The following is a 19,885-nucleotide window of genomic DNA, read 5'->3' on the forward strand; positions in this document are numbered from 1 at the left end:
CGTTTAGGGTTGAACCTGCGCCTACAGTGTCCGACCAGTCGTAGGTACGTGCCGCTTGGTGTCCGTGATAAATTGATTCGGTGGGCTCACACACTACCGTCTTCGGGTCATCCGGGGATTGATAGGACGGGGTCTTAGGGGGAAATACTGGTGGCCCACCTTAGTTAAGGATTTGAAGCTCTATGTCTCTTCCTGTTCGGTATGCGCTCAGAGTAAGGCTCCTAGGCATCTGCCTAGAGGGAAGTTACAACCCCTCTCGGTTCCACAACTGTCATGGTCCCATCTCTCGGTAGATTTCCTTACTGATCTTCCCCCATCTCAGGGGAACACTACCGTTCTGGTCGTTGTGGATCGGTTCTCTAAGTCCTGCCGTCTCCTCCCATTGCCTGGTCTCCCTACAGACTGCAGGGGCTCTCTTTACCCACGTCTTCCGGCACTACGGGGTTCCAGAGGACAACGGGATCTGATCGGGGTCCCCAGTTCACGTCCCGGGTTTGGAAGGCGTTTATGGAGCGTCTGGGGGTCTCGGTCAGCCTTACCTCTGGTTATCACCCCGAAAGTAATGGGCAGGTGGAGAGAGTAAACCAGGAAGTGGATAGGTTTCTGAGGTCATATTGCCAGGACCGGCCAGGAGAATGGGCGAGGTACGTCCCGTGGGCAGAGTTGGCCCAGAACTCACTTCGTCATTCATCCACGAATATGTCGCCATTCGAATGCGTACTGGGCTACCAGCCGGTCCTGGCTCCGTGGCATCAGAGTCAGACCGAAGCTCTTGCGGTGGAGGAGTGGGTACAGCGCTCTAGAGAGACCTGGCGGGCAGTCCAGGATTCTCTCAGGCAGGCCAGTGAACGGCAGAAAAGAAACGTTGACCGCCACCGCAGTGAGGCCCCGGTGTTCGCACCAGGGGACAGGGTCTGGCTCTCGACCCGAAATCTGCCCCTCCGCCTGCCCTGCCGGAAGCTGGGGCCGCAGTGTGTGGGGTCATTTAATGTCCTGAGGAGGATAAACGAGGTGTGTTATAGATTGCAACTTCCCTCTTACTATCGCATTAACCCCTCGTTTCATGTGTCTCTCCTCAGGCCGGTGGTAGCTGGCCCCCTACAAGACTGTGAGGTACCGGAGGTCCCTCCACCCCCTCTGGACATCGAGGGGTCCCCGGCGTACACCGTACGAGCTATTCTGGACTCGAGATGCCGGGTGAGGGGCCTGCAGTACCTCGTGGACTGGGAGGGGTACGGTCCGGAGGAGAGGTGCTGGGTACCGGAGAGGGACATTTTAGATCCTTCCCTCTTGAGGGATTTTCACCGCCTCCACCCGGATCGCCCTGCGCTGAGGCCGGGGTCGGCGCGCTGCGGGAGCCGCGCATCGGGGGGGTGCCTCTTCCTGTTCGGGCGGCGCTCGGCGGTCGTCGTCGCCGGCCTATTAGCTGCCATCGATTCCCTTTCCATTTGTTTCTGTTTAATTGGGTACACCTGTTTTGAGTTATTGTTGTTTGTAGGCTATTTAAGGGCACTAGGCCCGCTGGGTATTTGTGCGGGCTTGTTCTCTGTTATTTTGGTGTTGGTGTATAAGTGTTATCTCATTATTTTCCGGACAGTTTTCGTCCTGTGTATTTTGGACGGGTGTTTTCATACGCCCTAGAGTTGGCATGTCCATGTCTACGCTGTCATTGGAATAAATAGATTCACGTATGATATTACCTGCTCTCTGCGTTTGACTCCTCCACCGTACCATTTATAGAGGTCGTAGCAAGGACAGCACAAATGGTCCTTTTTTCCCGATAAATTCCGTCGTTATATTCGCCCAACATGACTACAAATGATCTAATAAGTTACCTGTAGACTTGGTCCAAACATTTCAAACAACTTTCCTAATCCAACTTTAGGTATTTTAAAACGTAAATAATCTCTCAAATTTAAGACGAAATAAATTGTGTTCAATTGTGGATAAAATGAAAGTGGAGCGAGCTCCAGGTCGCACGCCCCAAACAAAACAGTCCACTTGGCTCGACACACAGAAAGGGAAGGGCTACTTCTTCATTACTCAAAAGAAAAACATCAACCAAGTTCTAAAGACTGTTGACAAATAGTGGAAGCCATAGGAACTGCAACCATATGCCTCAGAAATCTAGATTCCCATAGAAAACCAATTGAAAACACAGTGAACTAAAACAAAAAAAGTCCTGGATGGTTTGTTCTCGGGGTTTCGCTTGCCAAATAAGTTCTGTTATACTCAGACATTATTTTAACAGTTTTAGAATCTTTAGAGTGTTTTCTATCCAAATCTACCAATTACATGCATATCCTAGCTTCTGGGCCTGAGTAGAAGGCAGTTTACTTTGGGCACACTTTTCATCCGGACGTCAGAATAACGGCCCATATCCCAAAGACGTTAACGGCAAGATAATTTAATGAATTGCCCCTGACAATAAACCGTTCTCTGTCGTGGGTGATGTTGGCTTTTGCCGACTGGTCGAACACCAGTACACACTACCAAGTGCGCTATTTTTCAGATGTTGCCCTACTGCAGTTACACAGTGATGGCGTCACTGCAATTAGCTTCACAACTGACATGTGGACCAACGATATCAGCCTGCTGAGTCTGACAGCACAGTGGGTCGTCAAGGATTTCGTACTGAGGAAAGTCGTATTGCATGCTCATGAATATGCTGGTTGTCATACCGCTGCTGCCATTTCAATGTTATTTGAGAAGATGTTTGAAACATGAACACACTTGCCTGCTCCAGTCAAACAACTGACTCAAAAAATAAGCTCATCAACTGCGCCTGCAGCAGACGTGATACTCTCTGTCATGGCATTGAAACGCCTGCTCAACAAAACTGGCGACACAGGCTGTGAACAAGCGATTTGGTGGCATTCTCTTTACTGTGTCACCACCATGCCCGATGCCATGTACAAAGACCGCCACTTTGATGCAGACAAGAAACGGGGTTTACGTGAAATGTTGCATACACAGCTGGACAAGATGGAAACAGTGTGCACTGAGGAAGAGAGGCCACAGACAAAAAAGAGCTGAAACTTCACTGCTTGACCTGTATGATGAAATCTGTGTTGAGAATGAAACAACTGAACAAATGAACAACAAAACAGCACAGCAAATAAGTGAAAGAAATAGGTTTTGATCATGTTTTACTGGTAATGGCGACATACATAAAAGCCAACAAAATAACTTTTTGGTCAGTGTGTGTGTGTGTAACCTTTATTTAACGAGGCAAGTCAGTTAAGAACAACTTCTTATTTACAATGACGGCCAATCCCAGACGACGCTGGGCCAATTGTACGCCGCCCTATGGGACTCCCAATCACGACTGAATGTGTTACAGCCTGGATTCAAACTAGGGACTGTAGTGACGCCTCTTGCACTGAGATGCAGTGCCTTAGACCGCTGTGTGTGTGTGTGTTAACTATTTAACTGTACTAGAATGCTTAGAAGGCCGCAAAATGTTTTTATTTCAGTTATCAGTATAATTTTTTGGATGCAAGGAAATATCGGAACGTAATATCGGTGCATCACTAATTTGGAGTAAACTCGAGTTAACCATAGGTGTAAGCATGCATCAATTGAAGAGTCACCTGAAGCTTGAGAGGAATGGGGAGATGCAGTAGAGGAATGATGCAGAGAGCTCGTAATGAGGGCGACTGTCTAGCTACTACTCTGAACTGTGTGTGGGGAGCTTTCTGGTGCCCGGAGCTGCTGAGGAATCACGCAAGTGGATGTCAGACATTGTGACGGAGAAGTCCAGTGGCTACACGACTCGGGCTGGTTCCCAGAGTAGCTAGCCCTCTACAAGATCATCACCAGAGTCCATCTTCATCAACCATATCCCTAACCACCTTCTTCTGATCAAGCCAGCAATCAAAGGCTTGGCCTCTCTTAGTTAATCTAGCCAACTATAGCTAGGTTACAAATGATAATGTATTGCACCTGCAATAACATGGCTCAGATGTGCGAGGGCATCCTTTTTATGTTGAAAGTATTTATTTTATTGATTTATTTTACCATTATTTAACCAGGTAGGCAAGTTGAGAAAGTTCTCATTTACAATTGCGACCTGGCCAAGATAAAGCAAAGCAGTTCGACAACATACAACAACACATGTTACACATGGAGTAAAACAAACATACAGTCAATAATACAGTAGAAAAATAAGTCTATATACAATGTGAGCAAATGAGGTGAGATAAGGGAAGTAAAGGCAAAAAAGGCCATGGTGGCGAAGTAAATACAATATAGCAAGTAAAACACTGGAATGGTAGATATGCAGTGGAAGAATGTGCATGGTAGAGATAAATAATGGGGTGCAAAGGAGCAAAATAAATAAATAAATACAGTAGGGGGAGAGGTAGATGTTTGGGCTAAATTATAGATGTACATGTACATGTGCTTAAAGCTAGTGAGGGAGATAAGTGTTACCAATTTCAGAGATTTTTGTAGTTCATTCCAGTCATTGGCAGCAGAGAACTGGAAGGAGAGGCGGCCAAAGGAAGAATTAGTTTTGGGGGTGACCAGAGAGGATATACCTGCTGGAGCGTGTGCTACAGGTGGGTGCTGCTATGGTGACCAGCGAGCTGAGATAAGGGGGGACTTTACCTAGCAGGGTCTTGTAGATGACCTGGAGCCAGTGGGTTTTGCGACGAGTATGAAGCGAGAGCCTGCCAACGAGAGCGTACAGGTCGCAGTAATGGGTAGTACAGTGCCTTGCGAAAGTATTCGCCCCCCTTGAACTTTGCGACCTTTTGCCACATTTCAGGCTTCAAACATAAAGATATAAAACTGTATTTTTTTGTGAAGAATCAACAACAAGTGGGACACAATCATGAAGTGGAACGACATTTATTGGATATTTCAAACTTTTTTAACAAATCAAAAACTGAAAAATTTGGGCGTGCAAAATTATTCAGCCCCTTTACTTTCAGTGCAGAAAACTCTCTCCAGAAGTTCAGTGAGGATCTCTGAATAATCCAATGATGATAAATACAATCCACCTGTGTGTAATCAAGTCTTTACAGTGTCCCAGAACTCTTTTGAGTTTGTGTTGTAGAAAGCAAATTTCTCCTTAAAAAAGCTAGCCTTGGCTTTTCTAACTGCCTGTGTATATTGGTTTCTAGCTTCCCTGAAAAGTTGCATATCACGGGGGCTGTTCGATGTTAATGCAGAATGCCACAGGATGTTTTTGTGTTGGTTAAGAACCAAGGGCTATATCTGTTCCTGGTTCTACATTTCTTGAATGGGGCATGCTTATTTAAGATGGTGAGGAAGGCATTTTTTTTAAATAACCAGGCATCCTCTACTGCTGGGATGAGATCAATATCCTTCCAGGATACCCCGGCCAGGTCGATTAGAAAGGCCTGCTCGCTGAAGTGTTTCAGGGAGCGTTTGACAGTGATGAGTGGAGGTCGTTTGACCGCTGACCCATTACGGACGCAGGCAATGAGGCAGTGATCGCTGAGACCTCTTGGTTGAAATGTTGAAAGTATAACAGTAGATGTACCGATTTAAAAAAAAAAAACATTTTTTATTATTTCAAACAAGAAACACTTTTTTAAATGAGAACAGAAATCCACTTTGGGTTTATGAAAAGGACATCCTCAAAAATGGTACAAAATGAATAAATTAATATCTATAAATAAAATATATACAAAATACATAAATCTACTGCTTAATCAAATCAAAGCTTTTGGTCCCGTACACAGACTTGCAAATGTTATTGCAGGTGCTGCCAAATGCTTGTGTTTCTAGCTTCAACAGTGCAGTAATACTTTGCAATACAAAACAATACACACATAATCCAAAAAGAAAGAAATGAAGAAATATCAGAACGAGCAATGTCAGAGTCCGAAAATGCACGTACCATAAAATGTTATATTTTGCGTCATGCGCGATCGCGTTGTTTCCCGATATTCATTGATTTCAGTAGCGCAACCCCATATCTAAACCAAGCAATAAAGAAAGCTTTGTAGTGAATTCCCATAAACATTCTCAATAGCCAGTTATTGCAGGATATCAAAGGATATGCAGTAATAACAGTATTTCAGTTTGACAAAACATTATCTATTAAAACTGTAAATGGTACGTACAAATTCTACAGGCCCTTCCAAAGTAAAATTGCAGAGGTAAACTTACAGCATACTAAAAGATTTCAGCGATTAACATGAGTAACCACATAAATTGCATAATGTAGCATTTTTGCATGTATAATCGATATGAAATTACCAATATTAAGATACTAGCTAAATGTTTTGTGAAAGACACCCTGTTTTTGTCATTTTGTGATGTATTGTTGTATTTCTGTGCATCTTGGGACAGAATAAAAGTTAAATGAAAGACGAGTGTTCACTGAAATAGGTTTCAGTAAAAAATAAAGAGAAGAGAAAATTAACTAAATAAATTACATTTAAAAAAGATACATGGGAAAAAAATGTAATCTAACACACACAATCTCATTAAATTAACAGAAATTACACATCTTAATTTTCTTTCTCTTCAGTGAAGACGTAAAGTCGCATATCCAAAGTTTTAGAACACCAGTCATTCAAGGGTTTTTCTATATTTTTACTATTTTCTACATTGTAGAATAATAGTGAAGACATCAAAACGATGAAATAACACATATGGAATCATGTAGTAATCAAAACAAAATGTTAAACAAATCAAAATATATTTTATTTGATATTCTTCAAATAGCCACCCTTTGCCTTGATGACAGCTTTTGCACAATCTTGGCGTTCTTCATATATTCATTGATTTTGGTAGCGCATCCCCATATCTAATTGATCAGCTGTTGTCAAAACCAAAATTAATATAACATCCAGGCATTTAAAGTATTCTTGATTTTCGAAATGTCACATACCATAAAATGTAATTTTTTTAGGATTCATGTATGGGTATTCAGACACGGCCACTGTGATACACGATGAAAGCAAGCTTGTATTGGGTATGGGGTGAGATGATAGAGCATGCTCGGAAAGAAATGACGTTGCCAACAGCAGCACCAGATATATTGAAATGAGCGAGATGCTCTCTCACAGTCACACACGGTATCTGTGCACGTGTTCGCATCACACTGTTCACAGCGTGACAGCGAGGGCACCAAAGAAATGCCTTGTGCTTCAGTGCTCTAAGTTGTTGCGGAAATTGATCCATTATGCTTTTTTTGCTTTCTGTATCTACATCATATTGCTGAGTCTTCCTTTTAAATTGGCTGGATCAGTAGCTTACTGAGGTAACATGCAACTCCAAGACCCTGTCCAGAAACAACCCCTAAGCCCTAGGCATCATTGGCAAACGCTCCTTCTTTGACACAGGGATGTGTGAGTTTTAGAATTGAGTTTCTATACACGTTTCTCAGGGGAAGGAGCATTGCAAAGTCAAAGTTTTACCACCAAATGTCTTTGTTTCAGTCACCGTTACATCCCTAACTCTCTCTGTGCCTCTCTTTACATTTTCCTCCACAGGGCTCCAAGCGCATCTTGAGGTCTAACGAGTATGTACTTCCTCCAGATGGACTGATGGAGACTGACCTTGAGCTGACCTTCTCACTCCAGGTTAACACAGCTTTCAAAACTATTATATCATAGTATCAAAGAGTGATCCGTCACGTGACTGAAATACATGTTTTCAATAGCCAACGGTTGATGTACAGCGCTTTTTGCTAAAGTAATGGTAGTGCCTATGTAAACATCGTACCCCCTTTTTAGTTCTAGTGTATTTCCCACACCTCATTTTGGCGTTCAAAGCCCATCTGAGGTGGCGGGTCTGAAGGCATCAAAGAAATGACTGTCTGAAGAAAAAAGTTGTCATGGTTACAGACATGATGTAAGGTGTGATGTAACCTCCTGTAATGCCCTTTTCTGTCCCCCCTAGTATCCCCACTTCCTCAAAAGGGACGCCAACCGATTGCAGATCATGCTGCAGAGGAGGAAGCGATATAAAAACCGCACCATCCTGGGGTATAAGACCTTAGCTGTGGGCGTCATCAATATGGCAGAGGTAAAGACAACAGCTTAATATTTGTGACAATTTTTTAAAATCAGAACGGCATCAGCCCCCCTGAATGAGACGTTAGCTCCCCTAAATGCAACAAAAGTCAAACTTTTAGGCGTCTCTAAAAAAAATGTAATTTAACCATTTGCCTATTAATTTAAAATGCAGTGGTAAATATGCTTTACAGTGGTAAATATGAAAATAAAATCTTCCTATGAAACAAACACCCCCACCTCTTTCTCATGGTTTAAACCATGTATTTCCATGTGGCGGCGCTGTCCATCCAGTAGTGCTGAATTTTGGCATCAGATGAGCTCCTTTTCGCATAGATTTTCCTTTTGTACTTCCAAAAATGTTCCATTTGTTTGCCATACGTCCTTGATAAAAATAGCCTTCATTCCAATGCATTTAAGGTGTACCGACTTTTCAGGCTACAAAAAAGCTCAATTTGTCAGCAATCGCAGAATCTCATTAGGCACACATTTTTGGTGTATTGTAAGAGATGTTTATTTCCATTCATAAAATGGCGCGAGTATGAAGTTTGGATGCTGGAATTATTTTGGAATGGACGAACATGCCTACTTTTTGAAGAGATTTGTTTGACAATCGGATAAAAATATCATATATCATGACTGGTTGTGTTTATGCCACATTAAAAGGTAATTAATTTTACAGTTTAAATGATGTCTTTATTGTTAGGCGCGTGCACTCAAAACAGGTGTAATTCGCACTCTGGCAGGGCCCATACCTCAACACATACCCCAATACACACTCATACCTCAACACATAGCCGACCTTTATTGGTTTGCAGGAGGCATAGACAACTCCACCTAATCTGGTCTCAGAGCATTTCATGTTAACTCCACTTATCCTGGTCTCTGAGCATTTCATATTATTCTGTTTGTAAATCCAAAACACTCCATTTAGTATATGTTTCGTGTGATATGTATTACTTTGTGGATGTCCATCATCCATTTCACATGATATGTTACACATTGCAATTTTTTTGATATGTTACTAATTGCAATTGGTATAGTATGTTTTGAATTTTCAATACATATGTGTTACGAATTCCAATTTGTTGTGGTTAACATTGGCTAGGTGGCTAATGCTAATGTAAATGATAGCTAGGCTAGGGATTAGGGTTAAGGTTAGGTTAGGTTAGGAGGTTGGTTAGGAGTTAAGTTAAAGGGTTAGGGGAAGGGTTAGCTAACATGCTAAGTAGTTGCATAGTAGCTTAAAAGTAGTAAGTAGTAAGTTGCGTTAAGTAACCTTCTGTCTTATGTAACCATACCAAATGCAACACATCATACTAATTTGATTTACGTATATTATGTTACGTCTAGTCTATGAGATCAGGCTGCTCTACCAGTTCCAATTCAGAATCAATTTTTAGCAAGGTCTGTGCTAAGTTCAAAGTTGCCAAAGCAAGAAGGAACTAATTAACTGGCCGTAACAAGGAACGGTAACCGAATGCATAAAGTGAACAGAAGCGATAAACAGAAACCCACTATTTGAAATTGACTGAACACAATTGACTGAACACAAGCCAATGTATGTGTATATATATATATATATATATATATATGCACATCCATGAACTATTCCAAACAGCCAACATTAAACCATGCCCCCGGATGTAGGCATGCTTCCCCATTCCTTCAATCACATTACAGGACTACCATAGCTACATTTCCTCAGGTCTCCATCCGCAATACACTCGCAATTAGTTTCACAATTTCGCCTCCGCAAACGGCTGAATAATACAGCATGTCAGGGAGAATGACAGAGAACATGTCATACTCCGGAGAGATGTGACTGTGTGAACAAAGTGCCGTCAGGCTTTGCCTTGGGTTTGAATGACAGCAGTGATTGGAGAACATTTGGGGCTTTCATTTTCGATGCAACCTGCCCCAGTGATTGATGGTTAATGAAACTCCAGGGCTGCCTCTCAAATGGCACCGAATGCGATTTGGTACACAGCCTAGAGCTTAGAGCGAACGTAGAGAAGTGCAGGGTGGTGGGAGTAGAGGCGTCGCTGTGATGGGGTTTCTGTCAAGGTGAGAGGCACAAATCCGATTTGGTGAGACATGGGGAGGAAAATTAAGCTTCCCCGTTTCTAAGAAAAACTGTGTGCATCAGTTGAAGGTGTGTGTGTGTGTGTGTGTGTGTGTTTGCAAATTTATGAATGTGTGTGCCTGCATGGGCTTGTGTTTATTTGTGTGTGTGTGTGTCTGTCATGTGTGTGCCTGCATTAGCTCATGTATTTTACTCAGGTATTCATTGTTCTGTTTCAATGAACACAACACTTGTATGTCGCTCACACACTTCTCTGTCCTGACTTGGTTTTAGGTGATGCAGCATCCGACAGATGGAGCCCAGGTCCTGGGTCTCCATAGCAACGTGAAGGAGGTGCCGGTGCGTGCGGCCGAGCTCAGCGTGTATTCCCTGTCCAGTCAGCCCATTGACCATGAGGACGGCAGCGGGCAGCCAGGGACCAAGGCCAAAGCCTTAGGTGGGGACCTTGAAACCAGTGCCTGTCATCAAGTGTTTGGCTCGCATGCTGACGAAAGCTATTCATCCCGAAAACAGTTGTTTTTGCCATAATGTTATTTCATTGCATAAAGTATCCTTGTCCAGGTCTCCTGCCCTAAGGGCCGTTCTGGCTATGTCTTGTTTTTGTAGCATGAGTAAGCTTGATGTACAAGTACACCCCCTGGACTATCGCAGGGCTTTTAATTGCATAAGAAGTGCATATTTACATTGCACTTAGCCTGACAGTCGCGTGAGTGAAACCATTTCCTCTGCATTTATCCCCCCCCACCCCACTTTTCTCCCCAATTTCAATCTTGTCTCAACTCTGCAACTCATAAACGGGCTCGGGAGGCAAAGATGGAGTCATGCGTCCTCTGAAACATGACACGCCAAACACCGCTTCTTAACACCCGCCTGCTTAACCAGAAAGCCAGCCACACAAATTTGACGGCGGAAACACCATTCAGGCGCCCGGCCCGCCATAAGGAGTCGCTAGAGCATAAATGAGCCAAGTAAATTCACTACTTAAAAGTCTTATTTACTGAAGTGCGTTAAGCCCACCACAGACCCACTAGTAGCCCGTGTAATTGCCTGTGTCCACAGACCCACTAGTAGCCCGTGTAATTGCCTGTGTCCACAGACCACTGTTACTACCGGGGCCTATAGCCCTAACCATGACAGCTTAAGTACATTAGGACTAATGTTACTGATGGAAAATGGAGGATATTAATCTCAGTGATTCTTAAGGCATTTACAGCCTGGCACCTGATGTTCCCTTAGGATCCTTGTGCTCCCAGAGCCAAAATGGATGCCTAGTAAACGATACAGATGTCAGATGCACTAATGTAAAGGAATTCCCTCTGAAACTGACAGCCTGCGCCCCAAAATGAAATCATCTGTCAAGGATGAAATATTAGCCAGATGGCCGGCAAGCTATATGAAATCTCTTGAAAAAATTGACTGAACTCACTTATTCATTCAATTTTCCCGTCCTTGAGGAAGTATGGAGTGACATTAGAGGCATTTGAACTTACTTGACCTCTTTTTAGCTCACAGCCTCCGAGTGGAGCAATGGGACTAGCCCCTTAAAATCCATGCTAAATTCTCCAAAGTTTAACAGTGAGTGAATGGAGAATTGACATGTAGCTTATGCTCCTGTCTTTCACCTCAGATCGCTCCCCGGATATGGACAACTACTCAGAGGATGACGACGACAGCTACTCCTCGGAGCAGGAAGCTAGCGACGATGCTGTTCAACCAGTGGTGAGACACAGTACATCTTACAGTTTGCCGTTGGGATGGATCTCCAGTTCGAATTATCTGTAATGAATATTTGCAGCCACACAACCCAAAATACACACTGTATACCAATACAGTAAATCCCTGCATACTATTTTTCCTGGGTTCTAGTTGTAGTTATAGACCAAAATGTCATTGTCTTAGTGTTTCTCAATCTATAACTCACAGACCTGCACTTTATTGTTCTAGCCCAGCATTAACATACCTGATTCCACTAATCTTGATGATCAAGCAGGTTAGTGCTGGGCTGGAACAAAAAGGTACATTCCCATGGGTTGTAAAACACTGCTCTCTATGACACAAAACTCTCTCTTTTGTAGGACCTGTACGATGAGGATGAGGATGTGCAAAGGAAGCCAAAGAAAAACCGGAGGAAAATGATTCGTACAACATCCATGACAAGGGTAAGGATGGGGGAGCCTCCCTATATCAACAACTTTACAATGTGGTTGGATAAATTCATTGAAATACACATCAAACCTAGCTTGTTAGTTTATTTTAGTGCTATAATGGGAATAGCCCCAGCATAGAGCCCTGAGTGGCCGCGCTTCTCCTCCAGGCCTGCCACTCAGAAGAAATGCCATTCTGCGCAGAGACTTAAGAGATTTGAACTTCACTGAGTTCGCCCCATTAGTTTGCGCTATATAGATTAAAGCTTTTTCTGCGATTGAATCAACATTATATTAGCCCCTTTTCAATGCAACTAACCAAAACAAATCTAACTTTGCAAGATTGAGTCTGTGATTTTGTTGTAGGCAGAGCTGGAGCACAACGGAGTAGAGTTCTATTGGCAGGGGTAGCCCACGAGCGGAAACGGAATAAAGCGAAGCACAGGCAAAATCTTAGAGGAAAACCTGCTTCAGTCTGCTTTCCATCAGACACTGGGAGACAAATTCACCTTTCAGCAGGACAACCTAAAACTCAAGGCCAAATATACACTGGAGTTACCAATACGACATTGAAGGTTCCTGAGTGGCCTGGTTTTGACTTAAATCGGCTTGAAAATGTATGGCAAGACTTGAAAATGACTGCCTAGCAATGATCAACAACCATCTTGACAGAGCTTGAAGTGTTAAAAAATATGAATAGGCAAATGTTGTACAATCCATGTGTACAAAGCTCTTAGAGAATTACCCAGAAACACTCACAGCTGTAATCACTGCCAAAGGTGATTGTAACATGTGTTTACCGGGGGGAGATACAAAAATATTTTGTATAGATCATTAAAAAAGTGCCATTAATTTCATTTGAATCCCAATTTGTAGCACAACAAAATGTGGAAATGTCAAGGGGCATGAATACTTTCTGAAGGCACTGTAAGTACAAACTACATTTAAATGCAATCAAGTTTTTCGGTCCCAATTCCTTGCTCCTGATAACTGCGTGCTCAGGTTTAGTGTGTGTGCTGTCTAGAAAGCCAGTCCAAGCCAGTGCAAATGGGTGCAGTCAACAAGTGCCGACTGTAATCTCTTTAAGGTGTGTCTGTGTTAGTTCTGCTCCTCAGTCTTGTTCTTTTCTGGGATGGCACAGAAGATGTCTCCAGTCTGCTAAATCCTAAATCCTTTGCTAAGCAGTAGTGACAGGAGAGTTGTCCTGGAATGAGTTCAACATCCACTTTTAGACCAAAACCCTGTGTAGATGACGCAGACTAAAACACCAACTAAGGATACAAATTAAGCAGGCACCAACATGCACAAACTGAGACCCGCACATGGGAGCTGGTAACACACACACACAAACATAAATCACAAATAACACACACTATCAAATCCTTTTCCCTGGGCCCGGGTATTTGCTTCAAGCGATAATCCTTGGTGTTGTTAATAATGACACGTCTGGCTCTCTCCAATGACCTAATGTGCATTTGGTGAATCATGCAACACGCCACGGTCACTTAAGGTCACCGAGGTCGAAGCCACTAAGCCATGTGAACATGAACTGACTTTTAATGGTGTAGCCAAGTACACTTGAGATGCTGTCACTCTTCAGATAAGAATATTAATAGGAGTAGGGTGAAATTGTCCCTAGACATTGATTTTGGTTCTGTTTTGCATTTTCCCAATGAATGAATATTGTTAGGATTGGAGGAAGGGAAGCTTATCCTAGATCTTTACCTAGGGGATACTCCACATCGGAGCGTAATAACATTTGGCCGTGAAGACTAGACACAAGGTATATTGTGTTAACTTCACTGTGATTTATTGCGCTCTCAACAACTTTGTTGGTTACACTGACGTCTCTGAAAGATTAGCTTACGTCATGGCGTCAGCTAATGGGGATCCTAATAAAAAATGTAGTTCTTTGTGTAGTCTTGTTGACATCAAACTCTTTCTTTCTCTTCCTCACTCTATTTCTCCCTCTCTCTCTCAACCTCCTTTACAGCAACCCAATTTCAAACAGAAGTTTGTGGCCCTGTTGAAGAGATTCAAAGTGACGGATGAGGTTAGTATTGCATGTTTCAACTGTTCTGTTTTATAGGAATAACAAGCTGCAGTGGATTCATCTGCCACTGCTTCTAAGTGCTTGTAGAATACTACAAGGTTCATAAAGTGGTCTTTGATTGTCCCTGTTGGAGAACCATTTCTTGTTTTCAGGTAGAACTTTCACCCAACGAAGAACCCTCAAAGAATAATTTTGTGAAAAAGTTATACCAACCAAAAAGGCTTCTCCTACTACAGTGTTGGGACAGCTGAAGAACCCTTGGTTCTAGGTAGCCTCTTTTTTCAAAAAGTATATACCATTAGATCTGTTATTGACTTTGACCCTTTCTGTTTACAGATCCATTTAATTGATTTAGGTGCGTTAGCTAGGCCCACTGATCAATAATGACAAAGCTCCTGGCATTGACAACTTAGATGGAAGGCTACTGAGTATGGTAGCTGACTCTATAGCCACTCCTATCTATCATATTTTTTATCTGAGCCTAGAGGAAAGTCTTTGTCCTCAGGCCTACAGGGAAGCCAAAGTAATTCCGCTACCCAAGAGGGGTAAAGCTGTCTTTACTGGTTCTAACAGCAGACCTATAAGCTTGCTGCCAGCTCTTAGCAAACTGTTGGAAAAAATTGTGTTTGACCAAATACAATGCTATTTCTCTAAACAAATTAACAAAAGACTTTCAGTTTGCTTATAAAGAAGATCACTCAACATGTACTGCACTGACACAAAGTGCTGCAAGGAAAGACCTAGTTAAGCTGCAACTGGCCTAGAACAGAGCTGCACATTTGGCTCTTAATTGTAATCAGATATCAATACTATGCATGCCAGTCTCTCTTGGCTAAGAGTTGAGGAGAGACTGACTGCATCACTTCTTCTTTTTATACGAAACATTAATGTTTTGAAAATCCCATTGTTTGCATAGTCAACTTACACACAGCTCTGACACACACACTTACCCCACCAGACATGCCACCAGGGGTCTTTTTACAGTCCCCAAATCCAGAACAAATTCAATAAAGTGTACATTATTATATAGAGCCCTTATTGCATGGAACTTCCTTCCATCTCATACTGCTCAAATAAACAAATTTGACCTAGATAGTTTGTGTGAATGCATTGATATGTAGGCTATGTGTGCCTTTAAAAAAAATGTATGTAGGTCTGTCCTTGAGCTGTTCTTGTCTATTGATGTTCTGTATATTATGCCATTCTGTATTATGTTTCATGTTTTGTATGGACTCCAGGAAGAGTAGCTGCTACTTTTGCAACAGCTAATGGGGATCCTAATAAAATACCAAATACCACTGTAGTCTCTAACCTAACCTCACTCGCTGTCTACCAGTCTCGTCCTGAGAGCGTCACTGTCCCTTAGTCCTTAACAATATTACATCTCCTTTAAACAGGAAGTGACCTAAATAGGAAAGAAAACTGTCCTAAATTGCACCTTATTCCATATATAGTGCACTACTTTGATCAGGGCCCATTTTTCACCATGTAGGGAATAGAGTGCCATTTGGGGGATACACCATGATTCAATGTGTACAGGGCTGGCTGGGTTCATTATGTGCAGTATTAGATCAACACATTTATTTTACTGACAGGACATTCTAGGGACCAATTGGTTGACCCCAGTCACAGCTTTGTCATGCATCCTGCCGTCGGACGAAATAAATGATTGAAAACGGTTGAAAATATATTGTCCATGACAGCCGGTGCTTCACATTGTTCATCTTCCCTAACCCAAAGTTGTGCTTCAGCACCTGCCAATATATTGAATCATAATTACATACTCATAAATGACTCATTGAGTGTCACTTCACTTGGAATTGATGAGAGTTGATGGAATTGATGGGAACCCTTGATTTGCAGCACTAGTTTATTACCGCACCAATCCAGACATTGGGATAGTTTGGCTTTTACAATCACAAACTATTTGAGTCAAAATAAATGTAGATATTCAACTAGTGAGAATATGAGGGGAAATAAAATATTTTCCTGCAACAACAAAAAATGTCAAGATATACAGCAGAACGCTGATTTATTATCGCTTAGCGGTAAGTTTTTAATTGGTGTTTCGATATTTTTAATTGGTCTCATCTCGGTCGTTAATGATTCATAAAAGGCCCAGAGACAACCAAGTCGGGGAATGTATGGCCTGTGGAAATTAATTAAAATCTTTTGTGCCTCTAAAATAAATCAATTTTGTTATGTGCTCCAAGTCATTTCAGAACTAATTGATAATATAAATACTCTCCTAGTTGAAAGAACATTATCTGTGTTTGTATGCATAGCTTCATAAGTCTAACTACAGTTTTCCAAATAACAGCAGCTGTTTGTCAACTCCAAAGGGAAATATGGAAAAATCCCAATTTCCTCCTTTGAGACCTGTCATGTTTCCAAAGAAAACAAATTTCTATTGTAGAGAAAATGTATTCATCATGTTGTTACAATAGCAGTATGGCTCCAGATATATAAACTCAGTGGCCAGTTTATTATCTAGTACTGGGTCGGACCCCCGTTTCTCCAGAATATCCTGAATTCTTTGTGGCATGGATGCTACAAGGTATAGAGGTTAAACGTTGCTCAATTGGTTTTAAGGGACCTAACGTGTGCTAGGAAAACATTCCCCACTCCATTACACCACTGCCACCAGCCTGTACCGTTGACACTAGGCAGGATGGGTCCACGGACTCATGCTCCTTACGCCAAATCCTGACTGCCATCAGCAGGACGCAACAGGAACTGGGATTCATCAGATCAGGTGATGTTTTTCCGCTCCTCAATTGTCCAGTGTTGGCGATCGTGTGCCCATTCGGAGCCGCTTCTTCTTGTGTATAGCTGATAGAACACAGTTTGGTCGTCTGCTGCAAAAGCCCATCAGTGACAAGGACCGATAACTTGTGCGTCCCGAGATGCCTTTCTGCACCCCACTGTTGTACTGCGCCGTTATTTGCATGTTTGTGGCCCGCCTCTTAGCTTGCACGATTCTTGCCATTCTCCTTCGACCTCTCTCATCAACGAGCTGTTTTCGCCCACAGGACTGCGGCTAACTGGATGCTATTTGTTTGTCTCATTTTCGGTAAACCCTAGACACTATCATGTGTGAAAAGCCAAGGAGGCCGGCCATTTCTGAGTTACTGGAACCGGCACGCCTGGCACCAAAGATCATACCACGCTCAAAGTCGCTTAGATCACTTGTTTTGCCCGTTCTAACATTCAATCAAACAGTAACTGGATGCCTGTCTGCCTGCTTTATATAGCAAGCCATGGTCACGTGACTCACTGTCTGTAGGAGCGAACCATTTTCGTGAGCAGGGTGGTGTATTTAATAAGCTGGTGGTGTATGTATACAACTATTTTCTGAGTTACCAATGCTACTCTGAACTTTCAACTCCATCAGCCAGAGGAGTTATTCCTTGCCAGTGTGCTATTACTTGCTCTTTGGAAGTGATTTGATTGGTTGATGGATGAATAGAGAGATTGACTGATTTGATTGATTGCTTGATTGACTGATAGATTAACTGACTGGTTATTTCACTGTCCATTTGTTGTTGCTAGGTTCTGGACTCGGACCCAGTGGACCAGACCCAGGAGGTGGAGGAGGATCTGGACCTGCTCTATGATAGTCTGGAGGTTTACAACCAGAGTGACAGCGGACCTGAGATGGAGGACAACGAGAGTGTCCTCAGCACGCCCAAACCCAAACTCAAGTGAGGTTCTGCAAAATGTTAGCAGTATTGTATACCTTAACTGAAGTAAGTCCACACAAAATGTCCCAAATACAGACAGCTAAACCCAAACTCAAATAGGGCCCCATATCATGTCGCCAGTACACCTACACTCAAATATGACCGCACAAATGTTGTGAGTACAGCTAAACTCAGAGGGTCCGATATAATGCTAACACTCTAGTCAAAGTGAAGACCATGCATATTTCCCTCTGTGTTAAGGGGAGTTTATTTGTGCATTGTTACTGTACATGAAATCAACGAGAGAGAAAAGAAAGTCGCTGCAGGGGAGAAACGGTAGAAACAATTGCAGCTGAATGACTAATATGAAAACATTACCTAAATGGGTCCACAAGTTAGTGTCACTACTACCCACCTCAGCACAGTTATTGTCTCTCAAGTATGTATTTTTTGTGAAAGTTTCAAATATGTTTTTTTATGTGGTTGTCACCCAGGCCCTTCTTTGAGGGAATGTCCCATTCGAGCTCCCAGACTGAGATTGGGAGTCTACACAGTCAGAAGAGCCAGCCCAGGGACCTGGCCAGCATCGTAAGTGCACACACACAGCATAAGGCCACAACAAGCCCTGCCACACACACTAACACACACACACACACACACACAGTTTTTGTTTTTGTTTTTTTGTCTCTGCTGAACTAGCTTTTTAATATAATTTGGATTAGCATGCTAATGCTAACATAGGTCCTACCGCTCCCATAGTTTTTTTTTGACCCAACAATGCTCAAATGCTCTAAAGCTATGCAAACATGGGTAGGTTGCTGACTATCCATTATCTATTTAGATCTCCAGGTTTCCTCTTTATTTAGCTATCAATAAGATGAGGAACATTTGTAGCTTGGATGAACTATTCCTTTAAATAGTAGTGATTTGTGACATCCGTATATGCCAGGGGAATCATTTATCAATATTGCATAGAAACAATTAAGAAAAATAAAAGTATTTTATCAAACAATTCTACGAGCGTCATACACACGCCGATAGGCGATAACTGTTGATAAATACCAAATGTTCTGAGCCTCAGTGCTTGTGCACGACCTTGGCTATTTGCATTTCGAAACACCCCTAATTAACCATATATGAGCAAAATCATCCCTTTTAATGCCAGTATGTAATATACAACGCCGTACCAAAAACACGAGGGTGGATAGCACTTTAATGTGCACCACAATGGCATGCTTTTTTAAATGTTTTGTACACTCAGTGTATTTTTCCAATTCTAAGCTTGACAAGCAGTTCCCTTATTCCACCACTTATCACTGTGCATACGCATGGTCATGGCTGTACACACATATACACACTCTCAAGCAAACGTTCATTGTGATAAATCTCACATTTTGTGTGGAAATGATCGCACGCATCGTTTACACACAGATTTGTGGCTACACATGATTGATAAACGAAGCCCCAGGCATTTCAAAGTATCCCTTTAAATAGTTATGATTAGTGGCATCCGTATATACATACCAGGCATTTTAGATTAGGTACATTTGTAGCTTGGGTGAACTCTCCCTATAAATAGTTAATTATTTTTTGGCATCCGTATGCCAGGCATTTTAAGATTTAATAAATTTGTAGCTATACCCTTTAAATAGCCAATTATGTGTGGCATCCATATGCCGGGAATTTTAGATGGCCATTCTTGGATATTCTCTGAATTGTATGTATGGTAATACCGTGTACTGCTGCACCAGACACTTTAACTGTGTGGGTGATTTCTTAGTGTGAGGGTCAGATATTGAGTAAGGCCCGATTGATTCTGCGTGCACGGTGTCCTAAGGCCTGCAGAAATTATTTGTACTGAGGAGCAATTGTCGTTAATTCAAGCAAATCAAACATGGCCACAAAATAGAACATTGATCGTC

The 19,885-nt window shown here is 42.3% G+C and overlaps 1 protein-coding gene across 1 annotated transcript in view; it reads left to right on the forward strand.

Moving 5' to 3' along the window:
• Positions 1–19,885, forward strand: part of si:ch211-126j24.1 (phosphofurin acidic cluster sorting protein 2) — a 106,407-nt gene that overhangs the window by 49,472 nt on the left and 37,050 nt on the right. Inside the window, 8 exon segments of the mRNA XM_024396757.2 lie at positions 7,476–7,565; positions 7,885–8,010; positions 10,357–10,519; positions 11,711–11,802; positions 12,159–12,242; positions 14,221–14,280; positions 17,833–17,984; positions 18,458–18,551. Coding sequence (XP_024252525.2) covers positions 7,476–7,565; positions 7,885–8,010; positions 10,357–10,519; positions 11,711–11,802; positions 12,159–12,242; positions 14,221–14,280; positions 17,833–17,984; positions 18,458–18,551 — 861 coding nt within the window.

Source organism: Oncorhynchus tshawytscha, linkage group LG32 (genome assembly GCF_018296145.1).
Source record: "Oncorhynchus tshawytscha isolate Ot180627B linkage group LG32, Otsh_v2.0, whole genome shotgun sequence".
Classification (NCBI taxonomy): domain Eukaryota; kingdom Metazoa; phylum Chordata; class Actinopteri; order Salmoniformes; family Salmonidae; genus Oncorhynchus; species Oncorhynchus tshawytscha.